The sequence below is a fragment of the Urocampus carinirostris genome, chromosome 16 (genome assembly GCF_059441175.1).
Source record: "Urocampus carinirostris isolate Australia breed hairy pipefish chromosome 16, RoL_Ucar_1.0, whole genome shotgun sequence".
Lineage (NCBI taxonomy): Eukaryota > Metazoa > Chordata > Actinopteri > Syngnathiformes > Syngnathidae > Urocampus > Urocampus carinirostris.
Window position 1 is genome coordinate 33,019,664 of NC_142364.1, and position 26,440 is coordinate 33,046,103.

The window sequence follows — 26,440 nt, forward strand, 5'->3', positions numbered from 1 at the left end:
TTTGCACAAGGAGATGCTTTATGGGAGAGTAATGCGGCAAGAGCCTTTTCTGCAGACATGCCACAAACAGAGTCGCTTGAGGTATGCAAAAGCACATTTGGACAAGCCAGCTTCATTTTGGAATAAGGTGCTCTGTGGACTGATGAAACTAAAATTGAGTTATTTGGACATAACAAGGAGCGGTATGCATGGTGGAGGAAGAACACAGCATTCCAAGACAAACAATTGCTACCCACAGTAAAATTTGGTGGTGGTTCCATCATGCTGTGGGGCTGTGTGGCTAGTGCAGGTACTGGCAAACTTGTTAAAGTGAAGGTCGCATGGATTCCAGTCAGTATCAGCAGATTCTTGCGAACAATGTTCTAGAATCAGTGACAAAGCTGAAGTTGCGCCCGGCCTGGATGCTTCAACAAGACAACAACCCCAAACACTGCTCAAATTCTACTAAGGCAGGGGTGGCGAACAAGTTTGACACAAAGAGCCAAAATTTTTAACTGTAAGAGTCAAAGAGCCACACCATGCACTGACCTGCCATGACAGACAGACACACACAAACACACACAATTAAAGACATTATTTCCCACAACACACTCCACTCCTTAAAATACAACAAGCATTGTTCTTGTGTTTGTGTTTATTTCAAGGAAAGTATCCACCCTGAATACACACAAAAATAAAATAAACATGAAACAAGGCAAAGAGCCACAGTATATAGAAAATATGATGAGGTAAAGAGCCGCATGCGGCTCTAGAGCCACGTGTTTGCCACCCCTGTACTAAGGCATTCATGCAGAGGAAGTAGTGCAATGTTCTGGAATGGCCATCTCAGCCCCCAGACCTAAATTTAAATGAAAATCTTTGGTGTGATTTAAAGCGGGCTGTCTGTGCTCGGAAACCATCAAACCTGACTGAAATGGAGATGTTTTGTAAAGAAGAATGGTCAAAAATAACTTCAACCAGAATCCAGACCCTCATTGGAAGCTATAGGAAGTGTTTAGAGGCTGTTATTTCTGATATTTTATTATTATTTTATTATTTTATTTTATAGATATTTTTATTCGTGTTACCTTATTAAAACTTTTTATAGATAATATAATTATATTTGTCATCATTTTAGAGTTTGGGGCTGGATTAAAAAGCCTAATGAGCCGCAAATAGCCATCATTCAGTTTTTATATGAAACATTTCTTTGCAGGTAGGTGTGAGTGATAGGAAAGAGTGAGTCACGTCACAATTTAATTTGTATTTTTTTAATTCAACATGGCTTATGCAATATTATTCCTTGTAAAATGTGCAGTCAGGCTATTATGCAGATGTCTGTCCTTGTCCCATTTGTTATAAAGGAAAAAAGACATGTTAATTAAAATGGTTCTAAATGTCACTGTCATTATGACATCTTTTTCGAAAAATGATTTTTTCCTAAGAGAATTAAAAAAAAAAACACTTTTTTTTCAAATAGTCATTGGAGATTTTTTTTTAAAAACAACGGTACCTTTACTATTGAAAATTTTATAAAACAATTGCTTAGAATTTTTCATAGTTTCCTGCCCCCAATAAGCAGGTTGGCACCTTGGCAGCACAGCTGCTATTGGTTTGTGAGTGTGTGTGTGTCAGTGTGTGTGAATGGGTAAGAGTGAAGCACATTGTAAAGCACTTTGGGAAGTCTTCGTTGACTTTAAAAGCGCTATATAAATGCAGACCATTTACCATTTACTTGACTTGACTTCAAGGTACTTCTCAACATAGCCACCAGGTGGCAGCTATTTTGTGATCCGGAAGTGGTTTGGGATTGCTCCCACCTTCCTTGTCCTTTCGAGTCGGTCCTAGGTTGTTTCTGGACACGTTGTGTTCCGCTCCAACCGTGGAGAAAAGCTCCATTTATGTTGTTTAAAACCTACTGTAAGCTTAAAACTCAACTCAAATGTGCTCAAGAGCGAAAGGGAAGTTTAAAGAAGAGCTCTGGAGAGCGCAAGAAGAGACCAAGCGAGAATATAGACAGCCAGCCGATGTTAGCAAGCAGCTTCGAGTTGTGAGAGCAGGTTGGTCATTTTAGTTTACACACTATTTTTGATACCTTATTCTTGGCTCCGGAAGTACATTGTATTATATATGTAAGTTATTGAATTATGACAGAAGAGACTCACTGGGGAATTGTGTGACAAGCACGGCTATGTTGGCGTCCGGTGGTGTGTTTAAATCCGTCTCTCTCTATCTCTCTATATCTATCTATCTCTCTGTCTATCTCTATCCATCCTCTGCACCGCTTATCCTCAGTAGGGTCGCAGGGGTGCTGGAGCCCATCCCAGTCTTTCTTTTTTTCTTCCTTTCTTTACGTTGAGTGTTCTCATACCCTGCATTCGCCAAAACCACATAACACAACTTAACAGGTTTGTGTGTCTTACTTCGCAAACAGCAGATAGAGGAGTCAGATTTTAAATTGAATTCAAACATTTGATTCTACAGGGAAATCTAATAAGAAAAAAATGTCCAAAAAAACTGCAAACAAGAAGTTTATTTCCCTCTCGGGCAGGGGGCGTGCGAGAGAGTGTTGAGCGTGCTGTGTGTGTATATCTCCGCCCATCCCTACTGCTCACCCAGTCACATTTTTCTGGGTGCTGTTGTGTCACTTTTGAGTGTTCAGTTTGTTCTCTGAATTCTTGTAACCATATATCGTATTAACAGAGAACACACATTGTTTCATTTAATGGATTTCTTGATTTGCGGCCCGCCAAATTATATTTATCCTGAGCATTCTAGATTAGCCTTGCCCATTCCACTGCCAACAACCACGTACATTCGGTTCGGTGTCGCCTGCCACTAATTTGCGGAAAATGTGTGACTTTGGATGTTAATTTTCCTCAATGGAATTAAATAAATGAAGGAAATATTTTCTTTTTTAAATTTTACCACAATGGCTATTTTATTCCTGCGACTGCAGGTTTTTTCTTTTTTTCTTTCTTTTACAATACGGCTACTATAGCCAGTGTTGGGCACATTACTTTGAAAAAGTAAGTTTAGTTACTTTTTGGAAGGAGTAGTGAGTCATTGAGTCAGTAACTTACTCTAAAGTAAAAATATTTAGTTACCAGGGGAAGTCACTATTTCCGTTATCTTTAAAATAAGTTGTCGTACATCAAAGAAGTTGAAATGTTCTGAGCAGTACTCGATCTGCAACCTCAGTGGAACTGTTAACATCTAGGCTCAAACCACACTTGTATTCTATAGCTTATGGATGACCTATGTTTCATGTTGACGTGTCTGTGTATTGTTTGTTGTTGTTGTGGCAACATCCATTGCAGCTTGGTTTCTTCATTTTCCGCTTGCTGATGTTTTGAGTTTTTCGTTGCCCTCATGTATGTTTTAGATCAGGGGATGGTGTAATGATAATCTATGGAATGTGATCCCTTTGACACTTGTGAATCAGGGCTTTACAAAAACACGCCTTGACTTGACTATTCGATTCAGTTTAATGTAAAAGAACAGACAGGTAGTTGTCCTATCAAACCTTTTAATATTTATTAGACCTCACCAGCAACAGATTTATCCTACACCAAAGTGCAATAAAAATAAACAGTAGACAATATGATAAAATAATAATTAACAGTAAACAATATAAAGTGAGTTTAACAAATTAAATCCAACTTTTGAAACCTGAGTCACCTGGTCAAGTAAACATAGCCTTCCGTACTTTAAGTATTTTCTTCATTTAATTGTAAAACAATGTAAAGGGAATTCACTTATAGAATAAATCACAAACTCAAATCGGACAACATGTCAAGTAGAGATATGTTGCTGTACTCCAAGTATTTTTACACAACAAAACTAAACAGTTCAACAATATAAAGTGCGTTTAACACTGCAGTGTAAAATAAATATATCAAACCCTAACAACCTGGATAATATTTTGTTCACAAAAAAGTCAACAGTAAAACAATATAAAGTGTCCAGTCCCTCTCACTAGTTCTCTTTCTCACTCCCATCCCTCCCTCTGTCTCTATCCTCCTCTCTCTATCTCTCTATCTCTCTATTCCTCTGTCTCTCTATCCTTCTGTCCCTTGCTGTCTCTCTGTATCTTTCTCTCTGTCTTTCTCTCCCTGTCTGTCTCTTGTTCTGTCTCTCCCTATGTCTCTCTCTCTCTCCCTCTCTGTCTTTCTCTCTGTCTGCGTCTGTCTCTGTGTCTGTCTGTATCTCTGTGTCTCATTTTCTTTGAAAGCGGACAAGATTTTGGAACAATTAGTGTTTAAAGACGCAGGAACCATTGAAAAAGAATTCTACATTTATTTCATCAAATCAGATATTAGTGTTGTGAATTTAATAGCGCTCTTACTTTTTGTGTTATGGTAGGACGGTCTCCATTGTGTGACGTTATCACGCATCGTTTTATGTTGTTGTGGATTGCTGCTATGTTAGGTTGAATGAGAGCCGTGTTCAAGTTAACTTGTTGTTGGTGAATAAATATGCTAAAAGGCTGACTGAGGATGTCCTTCTTATCTTGCTTACACAAAAGACTGCACATAGCCTTAACAAGAAACAACATGCTGATTTATACTAAACACCCACCCCCAGTGGAGTCATAAGAGGTATGTGAGCTATTTTCGAAGGTGACAAATTAACAAAGCAAAGTAGATTCGCTATGGCTGGTAGTTTCTTAAATTTATTAAAAGTAACGTACCACTTTTGACCGTCAGTAATGGTTACGGCATAAAAAAATAATTGGATCCCCCCGTCACTGAAAAAAATAACGGCAATATTCCCAACACTGACTAACGAATACTGTAGGGCTCCCACAACGAATCGATCAAATAAAATAAAATAGATTAATAAAAGCATTGACAACTACCTCATCGATGTATTGTGTTGCGCAATTTATAAGCCACTAAGCACGTTAATCAATGCAAATAAGTGCGTTGGATCTCGTTGTGAAGTTGTAGTGCTATCTTGGTCCGACAGAGGGCGCCTTAAGATCGGTTTTATAAAAGTAGCTTACTTTTCCAAAAAATCATTTTTATTGAACGTTGCATCATTACAAACCAAATTGACATTCAAATACTTTAAAGTTAAGAAGAGAGCAGAAAGTGCTGCAGAAATAGTTAAAAAAATAAAAATAAAATAAAATGTGAAGTACATTGTAAAGCGCTTTGGGAGGTCTTCATTAACTTGAAAAGCGCGATATAAATGCACACTTTTTACATTTCAAATATATAAATGAAAAATAATATGACATATTTATCTCAACACAAGGGGCATTCTTTTAACCATATTGTATATTAATTGCAGATTGGGAATTTTGATTATATTCAAAGATTCAACCCCCAAAAAACAATCGTTAACAACAGGTTTAAAAGTGGGTTTTACATTTTTGCGGATACAATATAATTGCTTGCACAGTGCTTATTGGATGTTTAAAGCTTTGGAAATAGTTTTGTATCCAAATCCAGCTTTAAACTTCTCCACAACAGTAGTTGGACATGCCTGGTTTGTTCCTCGTTCTTCATGATGCTCTCTGCGCTTTAAAAAGACCTCTGAGACTATCACTGTGCAGGTGCATTTATACAGAAACTTGATTACACACAGGTGGATTCCATATATCATCGTTGTCATTGAGATCAACATTGAATTATTCAGAGATCCTCACTGAACTTCTGGACAGAGTTTGCTGCACTGAACGTAAAGGGGCTGAATAATTTTGCGCACCCACTTTTTTGTTTTTTAATTGTTAAAAAAGATTAAAATAGGGAAGATGTATGGAGCCAAATACAGGACCGTTCTGGAAGAAAACCTGATGGAGTACGCAAAAGACCTGAGACTGAGACAGAGATTTGTCTTCAAACAACACAATGATCGGAAACATAAAGCAAAAGCTGCTATGGAATAGTTCATCCAAAACATATCACAGTGTTAGAATGGCCAGGTCAAAGTCCAGACCTCAATCCAATTGAGAATTTGTGGAAAGAACTGAGAACTGCTGTTCACAAATGCTTTCCACCCAACCTCACTGAGCTCGAGCTGTTTTGCAAGTAGGAATGGGCAAAAATATCAGTTACTCGATGTGCAAAACTGATAGACATACCCCAAGCGACTTGCAGCTGTAATCGCAGCAAAAGGTGGCGCTACAAAGTATTAACTCAATGGGGCTGAATAATTTTGGACACCCACTTATTCGTTTTTATTTGTTAAAAAACTTTAAAAAGTTTAAAATATCCAATTAAGTGTTTTTCACTTCATGATTGTGTCCCACTTATTGTTGATGTTTCACAGGAAATTATAGTTTTATATTTTTATGTTGGAAGTCAGAAATGTGGCAAAAGTTCACAAAGTTCAAGGGGGCCAAATAGTTTAGCAAGCAACTGTATAGAATAGAATAGAATAGAATATACCTTTGTTGTCATCGTTACAAAATGGGTTAACATATTGTGACAACGAAATTGGGCATAACACTCCAGTTTTACACATTCACAGTGAGGTATGAGCCAAGAAGATAAAGGAACAGAGAAGATAAGGTTATAAAACAAGGGGGATAAGGCTATAAGTATAATTTACATGGTATTTACACAAGAAATGTCGGCATGTGGGATGTTACAAACAGTGTTGTCGTGATACCGTTGGTATCGTAAGGGTTGTGCAATATTGCATTTGGTGCAAAGTCATCATAGTGCATGTATATGTATGTATATATATATATATATATATATATATATATATATATATATATATATATATATATATATATATTATATATGTGTATGTGTATATGTATGTATATATATATATGTATATGTGTATATAATCAGAATATATAACAGAACAACACTTTAAAATCCAGTTTATTATAAATCTACTTATAACATTCATTGCATGTATATGACATCGCTGTTTTCCATCTGCCATCAGTATGTACCTGTATTTACTCATTTTCATTCATGCATGTTTGCGTTGTCTACTACAAGCCACTTGAAGTCCTCTTTCCACGATGCTTTTAATGTAGGTTTGACGTTTTGTAGCGTCATAAATTTTGTTAGCTTCTTTCTAATCTTTCTTCTGGGGCTGAGGTTTTGGCTTGAGTCCTAACCACTTATCGATTTTTCTTGTGTTCTCTGTGCATCTACTTTGGAAAATGATATGCAAATGCACAACCTTATAACGCTCGGGAAAGTCCGAAAGCACAAAGTTATTCGATGCAGGCTTCTGATCGGCTGCCGAGAATGCAAATGGACTCCATGCACGACTTACTTCCGTGTTCGAGTAAGGATAGTTAGTCATTTCCGGTCTCTCGTAAACGGCACAAACAAAGCGCTAAATAAGGTCACGGCGGAGGTAACTTATACACGCTGTTTGTTGGTGTTCCCGAAGATCACTGTAAATGATGTCCGGAGAACTGTCTGAGTGTAGCACCACAGACCAAACTTGAAAAAGCAAGAGTAACTGCGTCACATTTCAGGGAGGTCAATCAGTCATGTTGCTCCAAGCAAAGAGAAAACCTGTCAGAAAGACTCATCCGAGGAACACGACAAACTGAACACATGAATAGGGGTCTGCAGATAGAATCAAATGCCTTAAAGAATTATGCCATTTTAAAAAATGTGAACTTTTTTAAAACGGGCTAGTGGTTCATCCAGATGCACTGTGGTTGGGTGCATCACCTGATGGGCATGGTATATGACCCTATCGAGAGACCATCAGTCGGGCTCGTTGAAATTAAATGCCCAAATATACAAAGTTACATTGATTGCAAGTACCTCAAAATCGATCATGGTGTGAATACGCTGAAAGAAAGCCATTGCCATTATTGGCAAGTCCAGGGGCAGTTGCTGATTCCAGGACTTAAATGGTGTGACTTGGTTATCTTTGCCAATGAAGACATTTTTGAGCAGCGCATTCACAGAGACAATGCTGTGTTGCAATGTATGAAACAAAAAGTTGATTTGTTTTTCTTGTATATATGTCAAAATACCTTTCAATGTGCAAATAATAAGTTGACATGGAACAGATTTCAATGCAATACTTGCGGTGGTTAGCGCATGTGCGGCACAGTTCTGAGGTCATGGGTTCAAACCCAGCTACCAACCTTCCTGTGCGGAGTTTGCATGTTCTCCCCGTGCTTGCGTAGGTTTCCCCCGGGCACTCCGGTTTCCTCCCACATTCCAAAAACATGCACGTCAGGTTAATTGGCTGGTCCAAATTGTCACTAGGTGTGAATGAGCGAGCGAATGCCCTGCGTGCCCTGCGACTGGCTGGCAACCAGTTCAGGGCGTCCCATGCCCACTGCCCGGAGATGGCTGGGATGGGCTCCAGCACCCCCCACGACTCTACTGAGGATAAGCGGTGCAGATAATGGATGGATGGATGTACTGTTTTCTCACATTTTGTATGTTTTAGAATTTGAGTATCCCTGTAAGTGGACACATTCAAGATAGATTCAGAAAATACTGCAAAATGTAAAGCCTGAGAAAATCTGATTCTTCCAGAAAGATTTCCTACAGGCCTTCTTCAAGACCTGGCAACCCTTTTTATTACACTAGACAGTTTAAAAACTAAGCAACGATGAGGTTTGAGCTGCACTGTATAAAACTTGTTTTTTCCGTTTCCTTTTATTATTTTTTCCTTTACTTCTATTTATTCCTCCTATACTAAATCAATTGATTATTACTGTTATAATTTATTGACTTTATACGTCTTAATGTTATCATACAACTATCTCCCCTTTTCTTATATTTTTCATTTCCATAATCAGTTATTTTAGTTTTTTGGGTGGTGTGAACGTTTGGCTGAATGTTTTGCTATGTGGGAAGTTGCGTATACTCACATTGGCACCTGTGTTGGCAACCTGGTCAATGTAAGTCCTCTGTCTTCCTCAGTTGTCTGTAATATAATGAACAAATAAAATATTCCAATTTACTGCAATTCTTTTCTCCCCCTATGCTTTTGCTGTAAAAAAAATACCTTTTTTATGTGAAGAGATTTTCCAAAAGCCTATGTGTCTTGTGTACCGTAGACGTCAGTGAGGAGTATTTTCTTCCTTGGCAAGAGGAGCCAAAGTCGCCTGAGATTAAAAAGGAGGAGGATGATTTGGAGCCTGTTGATGTCAAAAAGGAGGAAGAGAACATGGAGTCTGTTGATGTTAAAAAGGAGGAACATTTCATAGAGTTGCCTGTGACTAGGGCCGGTTTAACCTCTCAAGATCAAGGTCAATGGGACGAAAACAACGGGAAAGATTCTCCTAGCATCTCCTGTCAACAGGGGAGAACAGATGATGACGACACGTCCGACTCTGCATTCACTGACGGCGACGAACAATCGGAAGGTGACAACACATGTTCTTTTTGTGGGAAAAGGTTTGGGCGCAAGTCTCATTTAAAATCCCATTTGATAGCGCACACTGGAGAGAAACCCTTTGCCTGCTCCGTTTGCGGTCAGAAATTTGCCCAGAAATCACATTTAAATAGTCACACAAGAACCCACACTGGTGAAAAACCTTTTGCCTGCTCAATTTGTGGGCAAAATTTTACTCAGAGTGGGACCTTAAAAAGGCACACAAGAACCCACACTGGTGCAAAACCTTTTGTCTGCTCGATCTGTGGACAACATTTTACCCAGGGTGGAACCTTAAAAAGGCACACAAGAACCCACACTGGTGAAAAACCATTTACCTGTTCTTTTTGTGGGCAAAATTTTACCCAAAGTGGCACCTTAGAAAGGCACATAAGAATCCACACTGGTGAAAAACCTTTTGCTTGCACAGTTTGTGGTAAACAATTCAGAGAGAACAGAGCCTTGAAAGGCCACACAAGAACCCACACTGGTGAGAAACCTTTTGTCTGCTCAGTTTGCGGGCAAAAATTTAGTCTGAGTGTAAACTTGAAAAGCCATACAAGAACCCACACTGGTGAAAAAACGTTTGCTTGCTTAACTTGTGGTCAGAAATTCAGCCAAAAGAGATATTTGAAAAACCACTCAAAAAGTCACACTGGTGATAATCCTTATTAGCCTGATTGGTTTGAGGCAAAAAAACAAATACAGAGAGCAGGGCCTTAAAACACACGCACAAGAACCCACACTGGTGAGAAATCTTATTCCTACAAACATTTGCAGTGAAAATTTTAACCTCAAAGGAAACAAAAAAATACAAAAGAATCAACACTGGTGAGAAAACTTTTGCCTGGTCAGCTCGTTGCAAATTTTTCCCCCCGGAAATCACAAGGACAAAAAAATATTTTATTTTATTTCAAATCCGGCGCAGAATGTGTAGTGTTCCTCGCCACAATTGTGCAAATATGTTGCAAAATATTCGACGAGCCAGGGACTCAAGAAATTTAGTCTCAAAGTTGACCGATTTGGCTCAAATCCTCTAGAGATGTGATGTCATTCCCTCTAATACTTGGCTGCCTCTATCATATTACTCACTGCATAGCAAAGCACATATTTTTTACAATGCTTAGTTTGAGCCAAAAAAGTGAAACAAAATGTTTGATTTTTAATTCAATATTAGGGGCGAACGTTGTACACATTATGCCCTATACTCAAATAAATACGGTAATTGAAAAAAAGGTAAACAAAATTAAAGCCTTAACATACATTGTTAATTTGTTTTGACTTAATCTATTTCATAAATGTTTAAAGTCATATGGACGGAGGGCCAAATGAGAAAAAATTGCTACACGCTGATTGCTGGACTGATCGAATGTGAAATATTTAAAAATGATGCATATAGTCGGGTGAACCCAATTGAACCTATTTAAAACCTCCATCCATTTTCTGCGCCGTCTGTCCTTACTGTGGTCGAGGGGACTAAAACCCAACCAATATACTCCAAAATAATTAGATAAATAAAGCAATATTTTTATATGGCTTTGTCAGTAATCTTTCATTTTCAGCACACAATACACAAATGACAAATTTATTTCGTAATAAAATGCCCAAAAAATGAACATTAAATGAAAGAAGCCGACATTATTCAGGCACCATGAATAAACCACGTCTTCTGTTTTGGCAAAAGAGGGCAAAATATACTTCAAAGACAAAAATGAATAGCAATTTTCTATCATTCTCATCTGAAATCTAAAAAGTACAATTTGTTTGAAATATAATGAAATAATTGTCAAAATTGCACTTTCTTTAAGAAGTAATGTATCGTGAAAACGGTACAAAACAATTCCGATTATACAATACTTAATCTAGATCAGGGGTCGGCAACCTATGACACGTGTGGCACGCGAGGGGTTAACCTGTGGCACGCGACCGCACGGCTAAATAATACAGATTTTTTTTAAAGCGCATTTTTTCCTGAAATTTAGACATTTTCAGTTGTGCGCCGTGTTTAGCGCCCCTCCTTTTCTGTTTCGTGTGTGAGCGCGTGTCAGCGCTGCGCCTCGCAGAGGAGAGCTCCGTGTTTTAACGTAGCCAACGAAACACACACACGCGCGCGATAAATGAATAAATCATGACGGCTTTTCGGGCGAAAAGATCTCGTTCCTTTCAGCCAGCGTGGACAGAAGAATGAGGCTTTGTGCAAAAAATGACCGTGCTTTTTTGTGCATTATGCCTTGAGAGCGTTGTACCTCGCACAGCAAGTGTTAAACGTCGTTACGAGACGAAACATGAACCTGAATTCAAGGATGAGTCTGACAAGACCCTGAAAACCTTTTTTACCGCTAAAACAACAAAACTATCATATTACTCACTGCATAGCAAAGCACAGAAAACCATTTACTGATGGTGAATATTTTTAAGAAGTGCGTGTGTGTGCGCGCGTGCCTTCTGCTTTGCTGCTGTTATTTCAAGTTTTGATATTATTGATGAATGGTATGGTAGCTGTCAATAGCACTTGTTTTTTGATTGTTGTTCATTTTTAATGAAGAATGGTTGTTTCTGGTTAATTCTTGTGGCAAAAAGTTGAAGTCATGGATGGCTATAGGCCTTTCCACTTGTTATTCACATTCATTTTTTAGTTGATTGATGAACAAGAATAGTGGAAGATAAATTTGTCAGTTATACCAGTGTTTTTCAACCAGTGTGTCGGGGCACACTAGTGTGCCGTGAGACCTTGTCTGGTGTGCCGCTGGAATTTGCCCAATTTTATCTTTTCAAAAAATCAGGCCATTATTCAGTATTTTTGCAATCTTCAGACGAGGAACTGTAATAGTCATCAATATCAGTAGGTGACAGTAGATTTTTATATACTTTTATGTACTAATTATCTGCTCTTGAGGTAGCACAGTACATGTAATAATTTAATTTGTTTAACAAAGCGGTTTAAGATTGCACTGTAAAAAATAAAACAAAGCACATAATTCAAGTATTTTCTTCTTTTTATATACTAATTTTCTATTTGCTTATGAGGTAGTACAGTGAAATATTTGACATAACTTCATTTTCGACAGACTGGGTGCCTCTGAACTTTTTTTATCAATAAAAGTGTACCTTGGTTCAAAAAGAGTTGAAAAACACTGAGTTATACGATTAAAATGTATATCAATGTTGTATTGTATATTTGGACTGGTGTAAAATAAGCCAAGGCAAGTTTATTTGTATAGCACAATTCATACACAAGGTAGTTCAAAATTACAGCTTTGTTGGATAGTAAAAAAATGTGCGAGTCATTGATCTTGGTGTGGCACACTGATTTACAAGGACTTTTGAGAGTCGCACTCCACACCGAAAAGGTTGCTGACCCCTGATCTAGATCATCTAAGGGGCTTCAGAAGACCCTCCCCACTTCCGGCCTTGACTTTGACATAAGTCAAACAAGAACCCACAATGGTGAGAAACCTTTTACCTGATCAGTTTGTGTTCAAACATTCAGCCACAAATGAGCCCTAGACCCACCAAAACCCATACAGGTGAAAAGACATTCCCCTGCTCAGATAGATAGATACTTTATTCATCCCCGCAGGGAAGTTCACATTTCCAGCAGCATCCCTTCGCTGAGAACAATACAATAATAAAGTAAAAGGAATACAATATACAAATACCCAATGTAACGTGCTAATACCCACTGTAGCGTGTTGTATAGAGTATTTAAATAGTGCTACATAAAATACACACTGCAATAAAAGTATGGTAATATGCAATGTAGGGTGTGTGGTTTAATGTGGGCCTTTACTCCGCCGGGTGGAGTTAAAGAGCCTCATGGCACGAGGAAGAAAAGATCTCTTCAGTCTGTCAGTGGTACAAGACAGTGACAGCAGTCTGTCGCTGAAGCTGCTCTTCTGTCTGGATATAATGCTGTGTAGTGGATGTGATGAATTGTCCATGATTGATCGCAGCTTTTTCAGTGTCCGTCTCTCAGCTACTGTTGTCAGGCTGTCGAGCTCTGTGCCCACAACAGAGCTTGCTTTCCTCGCCAGTTTATTGAGACTGGAGGCATCGTTCCTCATGACGCTGCCTGTTTTCGGCAAAAAAATATCTGAGGCTGGGACCTTTAAAAGCCACTCAAGAACCCACACTGATGAAAAATACTTTATGCTCAGTTTGTGGTCAAAGATTCTCACGTCAAGTTAAAACTCAGGTTCTCAAGTGTACTGGTGAGAATAGCAGTGGTCACTCTCCTTGATATGCGCTCGTAGTTTGCATTTGCATTCAAGAAAACGCAGCTACCGCTGAATGAACGGATTTGGACTCAACTCTCAATGAGAAACCGGTCAAGACTTTACTCTGCCAACTATTTTTGGTTTGAAAAAATGTGTGAGTTTGAAAATGTTTCTTTAAAAATGCTCATGTTGTGGGTTGGGGACTTTTAATGAATAATTATATGAAGTTAATTGATGAATGGCAGTAATTACTACGACATTACTGAGTATGTTCAATTATTGACTTTTCTTCTGAAGTACTTTCTGAAAGTCTCCTGTGGACACATGTATATATGTTATAATTTTCTCAATTGACCTAATCCAGATGACCTCTTTGCACATTTTTTTCCCAAAACTGATTGTAATTAGATGAACCTAAAAAGTACTTTTTTGACCTATATTCAAATCACGATGACTTGATGTGAAGTAACAACTTCATTCATTTGAATTTGACTAAAGATCAAATGTGTTGGATTTGAGTGATATTATTTTGTAAAATTGAGCTTTTCCCTCTTTTCAATTGTGTCATCACCTTTTTGTGTGTTTATTTGACTACAACCATGTTACTGAAATGAATGAAGGAAAAATAAATTGCCCAAATCATGTTATAAAATGTAACGTGCTGAAGTGATCTATTCCCTTTTCTACATAAGTAAGAATACCTTTTGTTAGGGCTGCAACAACAGATTGATTAAATCGATTAAAATCTATTATTAAAAACATTGGCAACTAATTACCTCCTTGATTTGTCGTGTTGCGTGTTTTATGAGCCAACACGTTATATCAATGCAAATAAGTGCATCGGATCACGTTATGTTGTAGTACCACTTAAGTCCGACAAGGGGCGCTCTAGGAACGTTTAGTATCTTCCATCCATCCATTATCTGCACCGCTTATCCTCAATAGAGTCGTGGGGGTGCTAGAGCCCATCCCAGCTATCTCCGGGCAGTGGGCAGGGGACACCCTGAACTGGTTGCCAGCCAGTCGCAGGGCACACAGGGACAGACAAGTCGCTCAGGGACAATTTTTGACCGGCCAATTAACCTGACATGCATGTTTTTGGAATGTGGGAGGAAACCGGAGTGCCCGGAGGAACCCACGCGAGCACGGGGAGAACATGCAAACTCCACACAGGAAGGTTGTTAGCTGGGTTTGAACTCATGACCTCAGAACTGTGCCGCACACGCGCTAACCACCGCGCCGCCGTGCTGCCCTGGTGTTTAGTATCTTTTTTAAATTACAAACAACATTAGCATGAAAGTCAAACACAACAAAGTTAACAATTTTGTCGGGGACAGAAAGTGCTGCAGAAATACAGAATGAGCCAAATATGAAATTAATATAAAATACAAAGTAAAAAGAAAAATAATAACAATGAAGTGTTTATCTCAACGCAAGTAATATATTCTTAAGCATAATATGTGTCCTCTGCACGTTATATTCAGAGATTTAACCCCCCAAAAACAAATTAGTTGACAACAATTTGAAAAGTGTAGTTTTTGCGGATAATAATATACACATAAATGTTAATTTATTGCCTTTTTTCATTTTTGTTTTCATTGTAAGTTTTCGTGTAGTATGATCTTTGTTTAAGGTGGTAGGAAAAGTGTATCTTAAGCATTTGCAGGTGTATAGCATACATCTTTATGCATCTTGTTCATTGTTGTTAGTTGACAAATATTTTGATTTTTATTGTTACCGAATTTTCTGTTACTTTGTGCACTATTTATCTGCCCAAAAATTCTATATTTAAATACAGGAAGAAATCAAAAATGTTTTTTTTTTAAATCTTATCAATCGAAAGAATAATTGACCAATTCATCAATTGTTCAAATAAACATAGTTGCAGCCCTACTTTTTGTTTTCTAAAATCCTTTTGCTGCACCGCTTATCCTCATTCAGGTACCAGGCAATGGGCATGGGGTATCACTGATCTGGTTGTGAGCCAGTTGCAGGGCACACAGAGAAAGTTAACCATTCACACGCTCACTCATACCTGACAGAAGAAACCCATGCAAGGATTCGGTAGACCATGCAAACTTTGCACAGGCAGGCTGTTAAAGGGACTTGAACCATGAACCTCTGCACTGTGGACCGCTGCACCGTGGACCGCACCGCCTGACGCACTCAGCCGCTTTGTTTTAGTAAGTATTTGAAAAATGTTAGTAGTTGTCTATTATTTTTATACTTCTTAACCTCTAACCACTGCCCCGCCGTGCTGCTTGAACATTTAACTCATTTAAACTTTTTTTCAACTAAGCAACTTTTAACTGAATTCCCTGAATGACACAAAAACGGTCTATTTTTTAAAAAAAAGGCTCTTTGTGAAACACAACTCTGAAAAACACTGGAAACAGTGGTGGGGGTAACAATAGTTGTGAGAGGACCCAACCCACCCACTGGCCCGGCTTCCAATAATTAACTGGGTAACAACATAGTAATAGCCTCAGCTATTTCAGAAATGCATCTCAAACTGTGTGCCTTTTGCGCAAATTAATAAAAAAATGTAGCACTAAGCTTGAAGAGTTGGAGGCCCCTAGGTAGGTTCTTTAGGCAGACCACCGTACATGACGTCACACATTCTGCCAATTAGAGCCTGACCATGTGCCCTTGTCATCACTAAGAGTTTACTGCTCTTTCATGTCACATGATCTTCTGTACTAATATAAATGTACAGTGGAACCTCGGTTCTCGACCATAATCCGTTCCAGAACCCTGTTCAAAAACCGATTTGATCGATCACCGAAATCATTTTTCCCATTAAAAATAATGTAAATCGTTTTAATCCGTTCCAACACCCTGAATGTTTACCTTGAATTTTAACGGAAACATAAAGCTAACCCAGGCTAATCGTACGTTCGCGTTATCGTAATCTTCCGTACGAAAGATTACGCTAACATAAATGTAAAAATAAAAAAATCAGGTCGTTTACAAGTCATTTAGCACCTGGGTCTCCACAACAAGTGGTGACCGGTTCATTGGCAAGGGGGCTGCGTTACAACACCCTGAATTTTGGGCTCCGTTCCAACACCCTGAATGTTTACGTGAATGTTTAACGGAAACATAAAGCTAACCCAGGCTAATCGTACGTTCGTGTTATCGTAATCTTCCGTACGAAAGATTATGCTAACATGAACGTGTAAAAATAAAAAAATGGATAAAGAAAATAATTATGCATAGGATTTCTTACCTTTGTGGTGGTCAGCAGAAGGCGCAGGTAGACGGTGGGGAGAGGATCACACTCGCACACCTCCTTCATATTTTGCTATTATTATTTTCTTAAATGCAATAGTTGTACGCACTACTTTTCTTCTTTCACCTGTAGCAACTTTGCTGCTTGCACTGACCTTCTTCGGAGGCATAATTAGGGGCTAAAAAACTTTGTACACCTATATTAAAAGCGAAAGCAAAATGAAGCACGTCCACACGCGATAACGGTTGGTCACGAATAGAGCGATCTACACCCGTACGCCGCTCAGCATCGCACCCTAGCGTACGCACTCACGCATTACCGGCGTTCGAACTCCGATTTTTTTGACCGAATAGCGAAGCAAGAATTTCTCGAATTTTTTTTCGGACTCCGATTTGTTCGAACTGAGGGGCGTTCGAAAAGGTTTCACTGTAGTTTGCTGTGTGGCCCCTCATACTCGCATTTTGACTCCTGCCACCACGCAAAAACCAAGACTAGCAATACATGCCGACTACACGTCAACATGGCAAGTCAACACTAGTTCTAAATGCATACTTAAACGAAAACGCATGAACGCATCATGTTGCTTAAACAGGAGTAATAATGCATCGTGGATCTTTAATTGTTAATGTGAAATTGATGGGATACTGGCAATCGCATTTGTCTGTTTTGATAATTTTATCACACTGTTTCGGTTTGTGGTCGGAAAATGAGTCGTTTAAATTTTGGGGGGAATTTTTTTTCTTGGCTATTTGAATGAAAATAATCCAAACTATATTGTTGATTTCGATTTAAGATTGTCTTGCGCTTCAAAAATAAATTAAAATAAAAAAAAAAGTCAAATCTGGCGGGCAACAGCTTGTGTTTGCGCGCAAGAACCACGGAATCACCCTCTTGGTGAAGTGCCCTGAATGCATCTCGTTATTTGCGGTAAGGGTTGAGTGACCGAAATAGATTGTGACCTTTTAAAAACGCTATATATTAGTATTCCATGACACCTGTGGTTAATGTCTGAAAACAATTTTGGAAAAAAACGAATTTCAAGGCATCTTGTGCCAATTTAACGTCCGTGTAATACACAATTGGAGAGGCCATGCTAAGGGGAAATGAGCAGCAAGTTCCGGGACTAACAATCCTTTAGTTTGCAAATATAATCAAACCCAAATGCAACTAGAAATACTTTTACAGGCGATATAAAATAATTCTCATCATATATTTTTCATAATCAGGTTAAAAACAGGCAAAAACTCAACTGCAACTGTATTACGTCTTCATGATTGATTGCAATACAGTACTGTATTAACTTATTGATTTTGTATAGTCTAATGATGTGTTGATTGTATTTCAAGACACAGGTTATACTGCTCGTACGGGAAGAAAGTGTAAATGTATATTTTATTGTTTTCTGAGTATTCTGGGTGTGTTCAAGAAGACCTGATGTGTTCACTGGCCGAAGACAGTCGAATGTGCAAACTGTGGCAGAGCATGCTGTCATGCTCACAGGTAAGATACTTTCTTTTATTGGTTGGTGCATGGCAGTGCTTCTCAACTATTTTCTAACACTAACATTTTCAGGCCCCGAACTGACACATCTCCTCATGAGCTAAATGAATGTTTCTTGTCTCTAATAGTATTTTTTAATCAGAGTTGTAAGGTGATGGTCCTAACATTTTTGTAGTTGCTGTATTAACTGTTTGGACGCTAAATGGGAACTAAACAGTGTAACAATGAGAACACTATTGCTCCCTAGTGCAGTGGAGGTTCAATTGCACTCTGTTCTGTAAAAGTTAAACCAAAAAGTTTCCTGAAGTCAAACATGCTTGCACTCCTCATGACCGAGCCCTGACCCCCAAGGGGGGCCCGCCCTACTGTTTGAGAACCACTGATTTATGTGCAGGACAGTGATTTGGCAGTCTCATTAACTACCAAATTGGTTTCTTTTGTGTATTTTTTCCCAAATAAAAAGGACAATTTCTACTATTGTCATTGTTTTCTAAAGATTTGCATATCTTGGAGACATGAGGACATAGTTTCAAGATAAGTAGAACAACCAGCAGGCATAGTTTTTCCCTATATTCAATGAGTTTTTTTTCCATAACAGGAGCAATATCATTTGCCTCGACTTCATGATTTTGGTGACTGTATCTTGACAGTTTTTTTTCCTGTAATGAAATGTTTGTATATTGTATGTACACTTTATATCTGGATTTCATCATACATTTAATTATATTTTAACAGAATGGTGTCGCAATGCCCTAAAGGCATAATTTGCCATCGACGCGGCTCACTTTTATGCGGTTGCTCTTGCGTCGATCGCAAAACGATTTTGTTTGAGTCCTTTGTCAACAAATGATTGGATGTTATGAGGTCATAGTGTGCATTCTTTTCAGTCACTTTGAATGAAGAAATGTCGACATTATTGATGAAATGATTGATTAGGTGTTTTCGTCTCTTATGCATTTTTAACAGACGTTCTTCAAAACCGGCCAAGTTGAGACAAATATGGTGAACTTGGTCTTAGCACCAAAGGAAAAGATGAGGGAGTGTACTGAGAATGAGGAAAAGGAAAGAAAGGAGCAGAAGAGGATGGAGAAGGAAAGGAAGAAGCTTGGGAAGAAGGTGAAAGAAATGGAAGTTACAAGAGAAAAAAAGAAAAGCAGCACAAGGATAAAGAAAGGAAAGAAAGGTGCTAGAGAATAAAGAAGAGAAGGAACTGAAGGAGCGCAAGGAAAAATGAAACAAAAGACAAAAAAAGTGTGTGAAGAAAAGAGAACAAAAGCAAAGAGAAGGCTGTGAAGAAATACAAGAAAACTGACATTCTCTCCGCTAGTTCAGGTCTACACCTCTGACAGGTGACCAATCTCTGTCATTACTGTATATTTTTTTTATTGATTGTAAATGTAGTACAACAAAAGGCATATATACTGCATTTGATGTTTTTGTACTTTTTTCTACGATATCCTCGATTCCTCAATTATTTTTATTGATTGTAAATAATATATTACAACGGAAGACATCATTTCTGATTTCAATGTTTTTGGGTGTGTTTTTTTTAAATTAATATTCAAGTACTTTTCATTAATTTTAAATAATGTATAACAAAAAGACATATTTTCTGCATTTGCTGTTTTTGTACTTTTTAAAATAAATATCCAAGTATTTTTGTAAATAAAGTATGACTACAAAATACATATCTTCTGACTGCATTTATTAAAATGAACGAATAATCATTAAAAGAAAATTATAACATAATGCCTGCTGGTATGTACACTTCTACAATGATTAGACAATTGAGGACCTTCATACGTTGAAAAAAATAACTTGCATTTTTCTTTCATTATAATTTTTGCTGCCACAAGTTTCATTTTAAATAGTTTTTGATCACATGGTTTTAAATTTGTCAATTATTTTGAAGTTAGAAAAGGAACAGAGTTTTGGAATGTAACCCCCGCAAACAAGAGGGATTACTGTACATTTCAAAAGAGTCATCTATACTAAAATAGCCTATATTTCATGATTATATAGAAAGATTCATAGATAGATATACTGGACTGTCTCAGAAAATTAGAATATTGTGATAAAGTTCTTTATTTTCTGTAATGCAATTAAAAAAACAAAAATGTCATACATTCTGGATTCATTACACATCAACTGAACTATTTCAAGCCTTTTATTATTTGAATATTGCTGATTTTGGCTTACACCTGAAAAAAACTCAAAAATCCTATCTCAAAATATTAGAATATCATGAAAAAGTATACAAGTAGGCTATTCAACTAATCACCTGAATCATCTAATTAACTCGAAACACCTTGCGAGGGTTTCCTGAGCCTTAAAAACACTCAGCTTGGTTCAGTAAACTAAATCACAAGTATGGGGAAGACTGCTGATCTGTCTGCTGTCCAGAGGACCATCATTGATACCCTCCATCAGGAGGGTAAGACACAAAAAGAAATTTCTCAAAGAGCAGGCTGTTCACAGAGTGCAGTTTCAAAGCATATCCACAAAAAGTCTGTTGGAAGGGAAAAATGTGGCCGGAAATGCTGCACAACCAAGAGAGATGACCGCAGCCTTAACAAAATTGTGAAGAAGAGCCGCTTCCAGAATTTGGGGGAGCTTCAAAGACAGTGGGCTGAAGCTGGAGTCCAGGAATCAAAAGCCACAGTTCACAGACGTGTCCGGGAAATGGGCTACAATAGCCGTATACCCATGGTCAAGCCACTTCTGAACTTTAGACAACGGAAGAAGCGTCTGACTTGGGCTATGGAGAAGAAGCACAGGACAGTTGCAGAGTGGTCCAAAGTCCTCTTTTCAGACGAAAGCAAGTTTTGCATTTCATTTGGAAGTCAAGGCGCCAGAGTCTGGAGAAAGGCTGGAGGGGAGCAAAATCCAAGTTGCTTGAAATCCAGTGTGAAGTTCCCACAGTCAGCAATGGTTTGGGAAGCCATGTCAGCTGCTGGTGTTGGTCCACTGTGTTTCATCAAGTCCAGAGTAAATGCAACTGTGTACCAAGAGATTTTAGAGCACTACATGCTTCCATCTGCTAAAAAGCTCAATGGAGATGAGGATTTCATTTTCCAGCATGATCTGGCACCTGCCCACAGGGCCAAAACCACCAGTAACTGGTGCACGGACCATGGCATCACTGTCCTTGATACCCCATCGAGAATTTGTGGGGTATAGTTAAGAAGAAGATGAAAGACACCAGACCTACAAATGCAAATGAGCTGAAGGCCGCTATCGAAGCATCCTGGGCATCAATAACACCTCAGCAATGCCACAGGCTGATTGCCTCCATGCCACGCCGGATTGATGCAGTAATCCGTGCAAAAGGATTCCCAACCAAGTACTGAGTGCATCAATGGACATTTTCAAATGTTTGATTTAGTTTTGCTGTTATAAAATTATTTTTTTTACTTGGTCTGAGGAAGTATTCTAATATTTTGAGATAGGATTTTTGAGTTTTTTTTCAGCTGTAAGCCAAAATCAGCAATATTCAAATAATAAAAGGTTCAGTTCAGTTGATGTGTAATGAATCCAGAATGTATGACATTTTTGTTTTTTTAATTGCATTACAGAAAATAAAGAACTTTATCACAATATTCTAATTTTCTGAGACAGTCCAGTATGATATATCCATCCATCCATCCATTATCTGCACCGCTTATCCTCATATGACATGTAATTAAGATCCCCGCGGCTCGACTGTGGATAAGCGGTGCAGATAATGGATGGATATAATTTAGATATTGTTTCAGGAATATTTTAGTTAAATAAGTTGCTCTAAATTAGAAGTTTACTGTCTGCATTTATTGAAAGTAATACATTTTGAATTAAAAAAATTGTATTAACCAATCAGTCCTGCTTGTATGCATCTTGGTTTTATCAAATGATTAGAGACTTTTTAGATTGAAAAAAATAAGATTTAAAAAAAAAACAGCATCTTTTCGTGTCGTTTTACATGTCTTAGCAAGAATAATTGCAAGCATTAATAAGAAAACAGTTGGTTAAAATTGACAGGTATGAGATCCATGAGCACTTACTACACTTAAAACTAAAATTATTTTTTTACATAAATGTACAAACACACAAAAATAAAGGCTTTTTTTTTTGCTTGTAGTAGTTTGCATGCACAACTGTAACAAGATGATGCTGGCGCTGAGCTGTCACGATCGGTAAGCGGTCTCTGGTGGTCTTCAGTCGTTGCCTCAGGGAATTCTCGTGACCTGGATTTTCTGTCGTAGGCGGAGTAAGAATTTTATTCTAAATAAATCTCATATCACGAAATTCTCGTGTTTAGAGGTGCTCGTAAAAGGAGGCACAACTGTATAAATGACAGCGTTGTGTCATTAGTGTTGTAATAGCCATTCAAGGTTGAAGTTTAGAAAATTCTGCAGCGGTTGAAGTCAATTCAATTATTTTATTAGTTTAGTCTTTTAGACGTATTTTTTCCTCACTCGAATGCCATCATATTCTTTCTATTGATTTTCACACTGGAATATTAAAGTAATAAACACCTTTCTTATGTTATTATATATTATTGCCATCATTTGTTCTTGGAGCCCTGAAAGAAATCTAACCGGTGGGTGATTGGAGTAAAACACCAAGATGGCTGTGTTATTAGTGAGAAGTTTTCATTTTAAATGGCCCAAAAATAAATTTAAAAAAAATCCCCTCAGCTGATTATGTTTCTGGAGTCCAATGAGTATTTATTTATAGTTGTACCAGGCAAGATAGCCGGATGAATTGAAATGATTTTACGTGAGTGTGGCAACAGAGTTAACACTTCCCGAAGTGAAAATAACAAAGGTATAATACAGCAGACGGCGCTTGGCAAATACACATCATTAGCAGTTGGTTCTGCCGATGTTCACTCATTTAGTGGCTGTTGGTTTCCATTTATGTATTTGTCAATATTATTAAGATTATTATTTTTTAGTAGTAGGAGTAGTATTAGTGTTATTGTTATTATTACTATTGGGAGGGAGCTGGTTCGCCACAATACACAAGCACGATCCAATTGTGGGGCCAGAACAGTCAGGCAGAACTCTTGCCGTTACTTGAAAAAAATATTCTCAGCCGGACTCAGTTTGTGTTTTGGGAATAAAAGGTGAAGCCAAGCCACTGGTGAAATGGAAACCGTTTCCCCGCCTGAGATTTGCTTCAATGTTTTGTACCGCCTGGAAGTTGACTGCGGCAAGTGGAATGAATATAACTTATGTATTTATATGTGTGAGTTTAAAGTTATATTCGGTAAATTCACTCTCGGTCTGGATCACTTTACCAAAGAATAAAACAAAAATTTAAAAAGAACACTATTCACGTCCACAATGAAGACAGTAGCTAATTTTCAAAACCCTTTATTTCCACAAATGAGATACTGTCACACTATTAAGTGTTTGCTTGTGTTAAATGCAATGTGCAGGGAAGTTATAAGGCAAGAGATTATTTATTTCTAACATTTTTTCAGTGTGGTAACATGTCAACTGTACATTCTAAATCTAGCTAGATAGCTTGCTAACCTGTATGGGGAAAAATAAAGTTAAAAAAACTATAATTGTGTCACAGACCAGGAACGGGGACAGGAGCCAATAGCGTTTGTTTTACTCAGTTTTTATTAAAGAGAGCAGTGCTTGGATCCACGATCCGATGATTGTCGGTCACGGGTAGCAGATGGCAGGAACGCAGAAGTGGCACCTCCGTGTTGAGCGAGGGTAGTCGTTGACAGCGAAAAACAGGTAGATGGCTAGGACGCTGGAGCAAAACAAATGGGTCCAGAAAAGAGGTCGGCAACAGGTATCAGGCAGGAAACAGAGCAAAACAGGTCGATGGCCGGAACGGAGTAGCAAAAGCAGGAACATGTATCAGGCAGCAAAACAGGTCAGGATAATGTCAGAGAGTACAAAAGCTTGCCTAGCTGAGAGCATAGGTTCGCAGACGGTCTGACGGGTTCCTTTCGGAAGACGGGAGTTTAAAAAGAGACCAACAGCCACAGGTACCCCGAATTAGATAGATAGATAGATAGATAGATACTTTGTTCATCCCCGAAGGGAATTAGTAATCATGACAAATTCGGGACTTAATTCTAACTGCTTCATGTCGGCAAACTTAAATGAACTGTTTGTTAATGATAATAATGACACAAAATTTGACATCAGTCAGAACAACAGCATGAAGGAGGTGTGGGAAGGGATGAAAACCATTACTGGCTGCAGCACCAAGCAGGGTGTGGCTGTGGACGTAGATGTGGGGAGAGTCAACCAGTTAAACTTTTTCAAAAGGTTTGACCACCCCAACTCATTCTCACCCCAGAGTACTGCAGCTGTCCCTCCCCCTCTGGACCCTAGCACGAAGGACATCCCCCCACTCAAGATAACTGCAGCACAGGTGTGTGGAGAGCTGAGGAGGCTGCGAACCAGCAGGGCAGCTGGTCCAGATGGAGTATCCCCCCCGACTGCTGAAGGCCTGTGCGTTGGAGCTGGGAGACCCTCTACAGCGCATCTTCAACCTGAGCCTTGAACAGGGCAGGGTCCCTCAGCTGTGGAAAACATCCTGCATCATCCCAGTCCCAAAGAAATCAAGACCTGAGGAACTCAACGACTTCAGGCTGGTCGCCCTGACATAACATGTGATGAAAACCATGGAGCGGTTGCTGCTGCACCACCTGAGGCTACAGGTCCGTCATGCCATCGACCCTCAGCAATTTGCTTACCAGGAGAAGGTAGGAGTGGAGGATGCTATAGTCTACATGCTAGACAGATCCCTCGCTCACCTGGATAGGGCTAAGGGGGCTGTGAGGATTACATTTTTGGACTTCTCCAGTGCCTTCAATAACATACAGCCTCTGCTACTTAGTAGGAAACTGACAGAGATGGGAGTTAACTCACACCTTGTAGAATGGGTTACGGACTACCTGACAGGCAGACCCCAGTATGTGAAAGAGAGGGGCTGTACATCGGACACTCAGTACAACTCTTGAGTCCTGCCACGTGCAAAGGTTTGCTGATGACACTGCGATTGTGGGATGTATCAGAAGTGGGCAGGAGGAGGAGTACAGGAAATTGATTCAGGACTTTGTTCAATGGAGCGACGCAAACCACCTGCACCTAAACACCACCAAGACCAGGGAGATGGTGGTGGACTACAGGAGAACTAGAACTCTCCCAGGAACCTGTAACCATCAAAGGAGAATGTGTAGAATTTGTCCAGACCTACAAATACCTGGGTGTGCAGCTGGACAACAAACTGGACTGGACTGCCAACACAGAAGCTCTATGTAGGAAAGGTCAAAGCAGACTTTACCTCCTCAGAAGGCTGGCCTCCTTCAACATCTGCAAAAAGCTCCTGAAAATATTCTCTGAGACAGTTGTGGCAATTCGCCCTCTTCTATGCGGCAGCGTGTTGAGGAGGCAGCGTCATGAAGAAGGATGCCTCTCGTCTCAATAAACTGGCGAGTTAAGCGAGCTCTGTTGTGGGCACAGAGCTGGACAGCCTGACAACAGTAGCTGAGAGACGGGCACTGAAAAAGAGTAAAGGCCCACATTAAACCACACCCCCTACATTGCATCTTACCGTATTTTATTGCAATGTGTATTCTGTGAAAAAGATACTCTTTGTAACACGCTACAGTGGCTATTAGCACGTCACATTGGGTATTTGTATATTGTATTCTTTTTGCTTTATTATTGTATTGTTCTCAGCGCAGGGATGCTGCTAGAAATGTGAATTTCCCTGCGGGGATGAATAAAGTATCTATCTATCAAGTGAGTGATGTTATGAGTCGTGAACGATGTATTGTTGTGGCCCGTTGTATTGGCTTACAGGGAGTAAGTATGATTTGATAACAGGGAATTCAATGTTTGTTTTATGGGGCCTAGAAAGATGAGCTAGTTCACAATATGAAATTACTTTGCACTCGTTTATGATTCCTATTAATAATGTGCTTGGCACAAATATTTTTTTGCAAATAATTACAAAAATTTGATGTAAGTGAGTGATGATTTGGGCTGTTAAGAATGTATGGCTGTGGCCCGTTGCGTTGGCTTTCAGGGAGTAGTGTACTTGTTTGGTGATTCTTATTAGTAATGGGTTTAGTTGCAACTTTGTTAAAATAACTAAGAATTTTAACTCAAAAAAAGAAAATGCTCTCATGAAGGGTTGTTTACAACACATTTTCTAACATAAG

At 38.8% G+C, this 26,440-nt stretch overlaps 1 protein-coding gene across 5 annotated transcripts in view; it reads left to right on the forward strand.

The window, feature by feature from the left end:
• The first annotated feature begins 1,809 nt into the window (after nucleotides 1–1,809).
• LOC148351123 (uncharacterized) overlaps nucleotides 1,810–26,440 on the forward strand; it is an 86,011-nt gene continuing 61,380 nt past the window's right edge. For 4 of the 5 annotated variants that reach the window (XM_088320192.1, XM_088320191.1, XM_088320193.1 and 1 more), the window contains exons 1-2: nucleotides 1,810–2,039; nucleotides 8,993–9,301. In XM_088320192.1, the coding sequence (XP_088176318.1) occupies nucleotides 1,922–2,039; nucleotides 8,993–9,301 (427 nt within the window). In that variant the 5' untranslated portion in view covers nucleotides 1,810–1,921. Of the gene's footprint in view, nucleotides 2,040–8,992; nucleotides 15,446–26,440 lie in introns of those variants that run through there. The other variant, XM_088320190.1, reaches the window with a different exon arrangement.